Source organism: Emys orbicularis, chromosome 6, assembly GCF_028017835.1.
Source record: "Emys orbicularis isolate rEmyOrb1 chromosome 6, rEmyOrb1.hap1, whole genome shotgun sequence".
Taxonomy (NCBI): domain Eukaryota; kingdom Metazoa; phylum Chordata; order Testudines; family Emydidae; genus Emys; species Emys orbicularis.
Genome location: NC_088688.1, coordinates 77,979,190 through 77,988,742, shown reverse-complemented (window position 1 = coordinate 77,988,742; position 9,553 = coordinate 77,979,190). Strand labels below are relative to the sequence as shown.

At 44.0% G+C, this 9,553-nt stretch overlaps 1 protein-coding gene across 2 annotated transcripts in view; it reads right to left on the bottom strand.

Annotated features, from left to right (window-relative positions):
- Positions 1–202: 202 nt before the first annotated feature.
- The window catches only part of CSNK1G3 (casein kinase 1 gamma 3), a 141,765-nt gene continuing 132,414 nt past the window's right edge, over positions 203–9,553 (bottom strand). For both annotated transcript variants that reach the window (XM_065406893.1, XM_065406894.1), the window contains one exon: positions 203–341. In XM_065406893.1, the coding sequence (XP_065262965.1) occupies positions 287–341 (55 nt within the window). In that variant the 3' untranslated portion in view covers positions 203–286. The remainder of the gene's footprint in view (positions 342–9,553) is intronic.

Here is a 9,553-nt window from a genome sequence, read left to right as displayed (position 1 = left end):
TGCTGAAGATAGAGCAGTGTTCATTTGTACCATTTCACTGGTCCATTTACTGATGGTCAAAGAAGCACTCATGTTTCATAAAACTTTAAAGCTTCCAGAAGAGATGGATGAAAAACAAAATACAAATGAAGGACAACCAAACCAAAGCACGGAGGCATGACATTTTTGTTTAAGATGGAGTCTTTGAAAATAATTTGTGGTCATTACAGAAATGATTTTTTTGTTTTAATCACAAGACAGCAGATGAACAAGAAAGTAATTCCCCATGTTCTGCCTGCTTCCAGAGTCATTTGTGGCGTTGAATAGTTTTCCTTTTCCTTCGCTTGAAAAAACAACAGCACCTGCAAGTGTGATAGGAAATACGACATTTAACAAAAAAATCAAAGCACAAAAATAAATCATATCTAATGCCATACTTGTTTAATTTAAAATATGCAGTTAAAACGCCATAAAGTTATAAACCACTGCAAGGTAAATACTAACCTCCATTGAGGGTGACTGATACATTACTGAAGCCAAAATTACAGCAGAATTATTTCTAACTCTTTTCACCCTTTCTTTGGAGACAGTCAAGTAAGTTACATAATAGACGAGAGAGTTACTAATAAAAGTGACTATTATAGTTTCAGGCCAAGACAGAACAGTCGTATTAGTTTCAGAGTTATAATAAAGCATTATGTATTGAGGATGAAAGGTGTATTTTTGGAAATAAAATTGTTTTGATCTCCTGTGTATTACTTTTCATTAAGTGCTAGTATGACAAACAGGAATGTAAATGTATTTTAAATATTTATATACTGAACCACTACACTAAAATTCACTAATATTGCTGTTGCTGCCCAACATAATTTTAAAGGCACCCTTTAAGCACTTAGAGCTTGGAAAAGGACTTTTTTTTTTTTAAATGTCTCAAAACAATGTTTAACAATAATTTTAAAATTCACGTTCTGATTCAGTGCTGTGAAGAAACATCATAAATGAAGGGGAGAGGGGTATGAGAAGAGCAAACAAATACAGATGAACAAAAAAAGTGACGGAAAATAAAAAGCTAAAAAAGGAGAGACCGAAGACGCAGAAGAAAGAAAAACAGAAGAAAGGAGATAAGTGTTTTTAAAAATCAAAGACTAAACAAGAGAAAAAATACTGGGAGAAGACAACAAAAAAGAGGACCGAAGGAACAGACAGACGGAAGAAACTACACTTGTGGCATTTCCTTGCTATGTTAACATAGGCCTTGGCTACACTTGCACGTTTTACTGCAATAAAGCCTTTAAGGGCTTGTCTTCACTACCCGCCTGGATCGGGACGCGACAATCGATCCCCGAATTGACGCGCGTACTCCACCAGCCCAGGTAGGAGTAAGCGCCATTGACGGGGGAGCCGCGGCTGTCGATTTGCCGCCGTCCTCACAGCGGGGTAAGTCGGATCGGATACGTCGAATTCAGCTACGCTATTCGCGTAGCTGAATTTGCGTATCTTAAATCGATCCCCCCCCCCCCCCCCCAGTGTAGACCTAGCCTAAGAGCGCTCTACCTTACTCCCCGTCCACACTGGCAAGGCACGTAGAGTGCTCTGACTCCCTGGCTGGAGCGCTCCTGGTACTCCACCTCCCCAAGAGGATTAACAGCTGTTGTGTACTGGGTGAGACGCTTCAGTGCCAGTGTAAACGAGAAGTAACGTTACAATGCTCTAACTGAGCTCCGGAAATGTCCCATAATCCCCTTAACTGAAGTGGCCTCTCTTGTCTTTGTTGTGAACTCGGGACGCGGAAGTGCCCTTTCAAAGCTCCGTTTCGGAGTGCCGGCTGCTTATCTGGTCTGAGAAAAAAACGAACAGCTAATGTTTGCTTTGAGTGAGAGAGAGAGAGGCGGGAGGGCTCTGTTTCGGAGTGCCAGCTGCTCCGAGAAAAAAACCAAACAGCTAATGTTTGCTTTGAGTGAGTGAGAGAGAGGCGGGGGAGGGAGGAGGGTCTGAACTTACAAGACAGCGTGCTGACACACACTCAGCACCCCAAAACACACTCTCTCTCCCCCCACACTCTCTGTCACACTCCACTCCACCACCCCCCATTTGAAAAGCACGTTGCAGCCACTTGAATGCTGGGATAGCTGCCCATAATGCACCGCTCCCAATGCAGCTGCAAGTGCTGCAAATGCGGCCACGCCAGTGCACTTTAAGCTCTCAGTGTGGTCAGACTAGAGCGCTTTCCCTAGTGCGCTCTCCAAAGGCTGGTTTAACTTAAAGCTCTCTACAGCTGCAAGTGTAGCCAAGCCCATAAAGGAATTTAGCCCTCTTTCTAAAACCCCAAGATAAAAGCTGCTTTGACTTCCTGGAGATCTGCTCTAAGGTTAAAATGAACAATGAAGAAAATATCCACACTATCTTTTTTATTTATTTCAGAAGTGAATGGGCAAACTTTATTTTAGAATATAGGATAGCTTGCCCAGGACAGGTTTGATGATTTGTTGGTAGTGCTCTGTACTACTGTGCTGCACACTAAGTAAGGATTGCTATCCATAGTGTCTCCTTCTCGAGGTGAGAAGTGCTGTGGAAGTGACATATTCTACAGCTACTGCACTTAAGAGGATTGGTGTGCTTTCAGTATCTCAGCAGTCCTTCAGCTCATCAAGCATCAGCATTAGTTATGTTCCAAAAGGAATCCTGCCTGCTTGGTTGAGATGTGGATTTTGAAAGGGAGAAAAAATAAGGGTCATTAGTGTTCCAAGAGAGATGAGGAATCCATCCATAGTGAGAGAAGAGTGGGAGAATCACTTTCTCAAAATATTATCCAAGGGCACTCTGTAGCTCAATTACGAATAGAACTAGGGGACAGACTCAACCAAAGCTGGTCAGTTACATGAATTTCAGTAGAAAAAAACATTAGTTATTGATAATGAGGAAACCCACAATTAGAAGACCAAGAAGAATCTATATAGATTAAAGAATTCTTTTCAAGATATAGGTACCAGCAATATAATGTTATTTACATAGTCCTTATGAAAAAACAGAACATGGCAGATCTTGAAGAATAACAAATAAATGCACCTAAAATCTGTTCATAAATCCTTAGATTTTTTGGTCATCCATGTGCGAATGGCCAAGCTATGACCACTACAGTTTGTGCTTAGGTTCTGAACCTGAAAGCACATCTGCAGAAATTGGTTCACTGCCAATTCCTCATTCACTGAATCCCTTTGCAAGCTTTCATTCACCATTCACTACTAGCTATCACACCTTTGGAGGCATGGCACAATCACTCATCAATGCACTGTTTGACAAAACACATGGAATAATACAAGACATTTAATCTTAGGGTTCTGGTGATATGCCACTTGGGCTCCTGCCTCAGTTTATGTTTCCAGCTCTCAGAAGGATTTAGCCTTGTATTATAGGTTCACTTAGGGCTTGTCTACACAAACATTTAGTTTGTGGCAAACTGGGGCGTGAATCTACCCCAGACTAGCCTGCCATGGCCTAACGGTCTATGTGGACCATGCTCTGATCTAGGGACGTTGGTTCTGTATGCGTCCTTCCCTATCAGGTTTCAGTCTTTCCTTAGTTGTGATCTATACGTTATGCATGTACTGCTTCACTAGTTCCTGCTCCTGACTATTGTTTGCTCCTTCCATGCCAACTACATGTGGACTTTGCACAACTGCCAATGCAACTGGCACTGGGCATGCAGAAAAATTCCATCCTTAACCAATCCAGACAGTGTCTCCCATCAACTCCATGAACCTCATGAGCTTTGAAGTATTACTATTAAAAAGATCTCTTCTAATGGATATTGATCTTAATGGATATTGATCTTAATTGTGATAAATGTGATCTAACAGGGTATCCCAATTAAGAGGATTTCACTATATAATGCTGAAGTCAAAAAGCTATTGGTAAGGGGAAATAAATCCTTGAATCTTAATATGTATTAATAATGTTTTTTGTTGGAGGAACATAAATATACATTCCAAATCATTAAACTGCCTTGGAAGCTCCGATACTACTAATATACATGAACATCTAAAGTGTTGGAACTCTCAAAGTCTCTAATTTTAACAAATGTCATTTAAATATATCTAAATTTATGTAAGAAAATGTAGACATCTATTTTAAAATCTCCCAACATAAAAGCTCTTATGGCAAGATTTAACATAGAGCTAAATTTATACCTTAATATACACCTTAACAGACCTAAACCCACCTTCACTCAATGACACTCCACCAAGAATTAGATCACGTTAGAACGGGCAACCCATATACCACAAGAGAACCTACTTCAATACAGGAAAAAACTCTCTGACTGTACACCCCTAATTGTCACCTATCACTCCATACTGGAACGTATACAGGTTATCACTAAACAGTTACAACCCATATTTTATGGGGACCAAATCCTGAAAGAAATCTTTCCTGAAACCTCTCTTCTGGCCTTCAAGCCTCCCTGCATCCTCCAGCTCCTCAGCAGAAGCAAGTTCCTCACAGACCAGTACACCAACTCAAAGCAACACCAGCCTCTCCCATAACACCAGATGCAAAGCAAAACCTGCAGACATATCTTCACTGATATGATGGTCAATACCACAACACACCTTTCAAGATCCATGGGTCCTACACACAAGCCTATCACAACATGTGGTGTACTTCATCCAGTGCACCAAATGCCTCAACAACTACATGGATTGAAAACAGACAGTCACTACACTCTCAAAAGAACTCACACAGAAAATAATAAACGACAAAAAAAAAAATTCATATCACCCGTAGTTGAACACTTTTCAAGTCCTCTGTCTTCACCCTCAATGGAAACTTGCACAAACACAGCAAAAGATAACTCTGCTAGACACCAAAAATCATGGATTGAATAAAGACACTGGATTTATGGCTCACTACAAAATCTATAACCCACTAACCCTTCTTTGTCCTACGACTGTAGAGCTGTTATCCACACACTTTACCTTGAATGGATTCTTGCAAAATGTGTTAACTCATCTCTTCCACCCTTAAATTTAGCTGTGACATTCTGAGTACCTCTCCCAGACCTGAAGAGCTCTGTGTAAGCTCGAAAGCTTGTCTCTTTCACCAACAGAAGTTAGTCCAATAAAAGATATTAACTCACCCACCTTTTGTCTCTAAATTTGTACAGACAGTTTATAACCCCTTGAAGAATACAATTTGTAACAAAAATCCTGCAGTGTTTAAATATGCTGTCACTAGAGGGCCTCACTATCAAACATACTATTGAATTGCTATAAAACAATTTTAATAGTGCACAAATTCTCTGTGCATTTAAGTGTTTGAAACACACAGCTACCACAACTTTAAGTATGCACACAAATATCTAAGGATGTTAAAAGTTACTATTATACTTAATAGGAAGGAAGGAATCCACAACCTGCAAGACACGTTCTCATGTACTAACAAATATTTTATGCATTTAAAAATGTTTTCTATATGACAAAAGTTGATCATGTTTTCTACACTTTTTGCTTGTGGGTGTAATAACTTTCGTCTGTTGCATAAACAGTGATTATCCTACCTAAGGCTAGGTCTACACTACGGGGGGGAGGGGGGGAGATGTCGACCTAAGATACGCAACTTCAGCTACGTGAATAGTGTCGCTGAAGTTGCGTATTTTAGGTCGACTTACCTGGCTGTGAGGACGGCGGCAAATCGACGCTGCCGTGCCGCCATCGACTCCGCTTCCGCCTCTTGCCGCGGTGGATTTCCGGAGTCGACGGCAGAGCGATCAGGGATCGATTTTATCGCGTCTTCACTAGACGCGATAAGTCGATCCCCAATAGATCGATTGCTACCCGCCGATCCGGCGGGTAGTGAAGAGGTGCCCTAAGGGAAAGCAACAGTTTAGGTTGTGAATCTAAAGAGGATTAACTATTACTGATTAACTCTGTGTGCGGACGTTCTTATTCCAGAATAAAAGTGCTTAATTCCAAATTAGCGTAATCCATTTTGGAATAAGAGTGTCCACAGATGGAGTTAACTATTCCTAATTAAACAGGATTAACTATTCCCTGTATAGACAAGCCTTTATTCTTTCCCCCTTTGTTTACTGCCACTATTTCATCTTCTCTGACCTCAGAGTTCCACCTCACTTTAGTCTAGTGTATCCAAAGTGTTTATAGTCAAGAAATTTATCTACCTTATTGCTACGATAATGTCACTGCGCTTCTCAAGTCTCTCATTGCTCAGTCTCCTTCCACTTCTCTCTCATGCCTATCTCCACCTTTAAAGTTTTTTGTTATTTTGCTCTTGCCTCTCACATAACCTTCACTCAGTTAATTCTACATTCTTTCTTGTTGCTTTTATCGCCTCCTTCCAAATCATGTTCTCGCTCATGCTGCTCCCTATACCTTGGACAACCTCCTACCTCCAGTGTACCAAGCAGCTTCACTCTCCTTCAATTTGCCTCTAAGATGCTGAAATATTAAACTTTCTCCTTTGGCTCTGACGCTACCACACTAGCCTCCACTCAGGTACTTCCCCACATACCACTCCTATTCTTATCCAGGATTTGATTATATTTTAATGAAGCCATCATAACAAATGATTTTCCCTGGTCTCCCTTTTTTAACATCACTCCAATTTCATTCATGTTTGATATTTGTATGCATTTTATCTGTTATTTAATATTCATATTACAATCATTCCCACTGACCCCATCAGGATTGGCACTTCACTGTGCTAGGCTCTGCACATACAAAGACCCTGTCCTGGAGGGCTTACAATTTCCAAAAATTAGTGGAACTGATCAACAACCGGAAGTTCCATTCCAGGAGAAAAAACGGTTACTAATCTTTTGTAACTGTTGTTCTTCAAAATGTGTTGCTCCTGTCTATTACATTGTAGGTGTGTGTGCTCGCCACATGCACTGGTGCCGGACGTTTTCCTCTCCAGTGGTATCTGTAGGGGACCGGCTCTGGCGTCCTCTGGAGTGGCGTGTGTATGCACCGCTATAAGGGGTGCTGCTGGCTCCCCCATTCCTTCTTGCTGGAACTCTGACAGAGGGGAAGGAGGGTGGGTCATGGAATGGAGATGAGCAACACATCTCGTAGAACAACAGTTACAAAATGTTAGTAACCTTTTTTTCTTCTTCAAGTGATTGCTCATGACCATTCCATTGTAGGTGACTTCCAAGCAGTACATATGGAGGCGGGTACAAGTTCATGGACGTGTCTATTGCAACACAGCTCTACCAAAACCGGTGTCATCTCTGGCTTGCTTGGTGATGGCGTAATGTGTCGTGTACGTGTACACCGAAGACCATGACACGGTCCTGAAGATGTCCTGGATAGGGACATGTGCTAGGAAAGCAGCCGAAAACACCTGTGTCCTTGTCGAATAAGCCTTCACTATCAGTGGAGGCACAGCCCCTACTATCTCGTAGCAAGTACAGATACAAGTGATGATCCAGGTCGAAATCCTCTGAGAGGACACAGGAAGGCCCTTCATCCTGTCAGCTACCGAAATAAAGAGCTGAGTCTATCTGTGGAAGAGCTTGGTGCGCTCCAAGTAGAAAGCCAGTGCACGCCTGACATCTAGAGTATGCAGATGCCTCTCCTCGTTGGTCGTATGAGGCTTTGGATAGAACACCGGGAGGAAAATATCCTGATTGACATGGAAGTGCGACACCACCTTTGGCAGGAAGGTCGGATGGGGCTGCAACTGAACTTTGTCCGTATAGAACACCGCGTACGAGCGCTCTGAAGTAAGGGCTCTAATCTCGGAGACTCGTCTCGCTGAGGTAATAGCTACAAGGAATGCAACCTTCCGTGACAGGTGGGAAAGGGAACAAGAAGCCATAGGCTCAAAGGGCGGTCCTGTGAGCCTGGAGAGGACTAGGCTGAGGTCCCATTGGGGGACCAGGTCTCGGACTGGTGGAAAGAGTCTTTCACGGCCTTTCAGGAAGTCATCTCATGCAAGAATACTGATCTATCCTGGACGCGAGGGTGGAAGGCTGATATGGCCACCAAGTGAACCTTGATCGAAGAGAAGGCAAGGCCCTAGTGCTTTACGTGAAGCAAGTAATCCAGAATGGACTGCAGAGACAATTGGGTTGGTGAGATACTCCGCTCTGACACCCAGCAGGATAAAATGCTTTGCCAGATAAGTTGCTCTGATGGAGGGCTTTCTGCTCTCCAAGAGAACCTGCTGTACCTGACTAGAACAGATTTGTTCCTCCGGATTCAGCCACGCAGCATCCAAGCTGAGGTGGAGAGAGGTTCGGTTCGGGTGCAGGAGCTGACCATGATCCTGTGTGAGTAGGCCATGGGTCTGGGAAGCGGCCATGGGGCTGCTACAGCTGGGTTCATGAACATGCCAAACCAATGCTGGTGAGGTCATGCTGGGGCAATCATAATGACCTGTGCTTTGTCCCTCTTGATTTTTAAGAGGACTTTGCTGATGAGTGGAATTGGTGGGAAAGCGTACATCTCCTGACCATGACAGGAGAAAGGCATCAGAAAGTGAGCCTTTGCTGAGGCCTTGCAGAGAGCAGAACTGATGACACTTTCTGTTCTGTCTGGTGGCGAACTGGTCCACTCAGGGAGCTCCCCACTTCTGGAAGAGTGAAGGGACCACTCATGGTGAGAGAAGAAGGACCTGCTGAGACAATCTGCCAGCGTGTTCCAGATGCCGGGGAGGTGCGAGGCTTACAGGTGGATTGTTTGCTGAATGCAGAAGTCCCACAGACGGAGAGCCTCCTGGCACAGAGCCGACAAATGAGCTCCCCCTGCCTGTTGACATAGAACATGGAGGCTGTGTTGTCTGTCATCACCTGACCGGACAGTTGGGGAAGGAACACTCCGTAAGCCAGACTGATGGGTCTGAGCTCCCTGACGTTTATATGTAATGCGAGCTCCTCTTGTGACCATAACCCCTGAGTCCACAGTGTACTGAGATCCACTTCCCAACCAAGCTCGGACCATCTGAAATCAGATAGACTGTGGGTCGCGGACTCGGGAACGGCACACCTTCCAACACCAGAATTGTGTCGGAGCACCACTGCAGGGAGGTAAGTACCCATGGCGGGATCATGAGGAGCTTGTCCAGGTGACACCTGGCCGGTGAGTAGACCGACGCCAGCCACATCTGGAGGGGACGCAGGCTGAGTCTCGCATGCCGGACAATGTACGTGCATGCTGCCATGTGCCCCCATAGTCTGAGACCGACCCAGGCAGTGGTGAGTGGATGGGCAGTGACGCTGGCAATCAGAGCTGACATTACCTTGAACCTGGCCTCTGCAGGAATGCTCTGTCTTGGGTAAAGTCGAGTACCGCTCCGATAAACTATATCCTTTGGACTGGGACCAAGGTTGATTTTTGTTCATTTATCAACAGGCCTAGAGCTTGAGAAGTGGCTGGCAACGTCTCGATGCTGCACTGGACCTGGACCCTGGAGCACACCTTGATGAGCCAGTTATTGACGTACAGGTAGATCTGGATACCCTGACATCTGACGTAGGCCACCACCACTGACATGCACTTCGTAAACACCCTTGTCGCCATTGTTAGGCCAAAAAGGAGCACTGCAAATTGGTAGT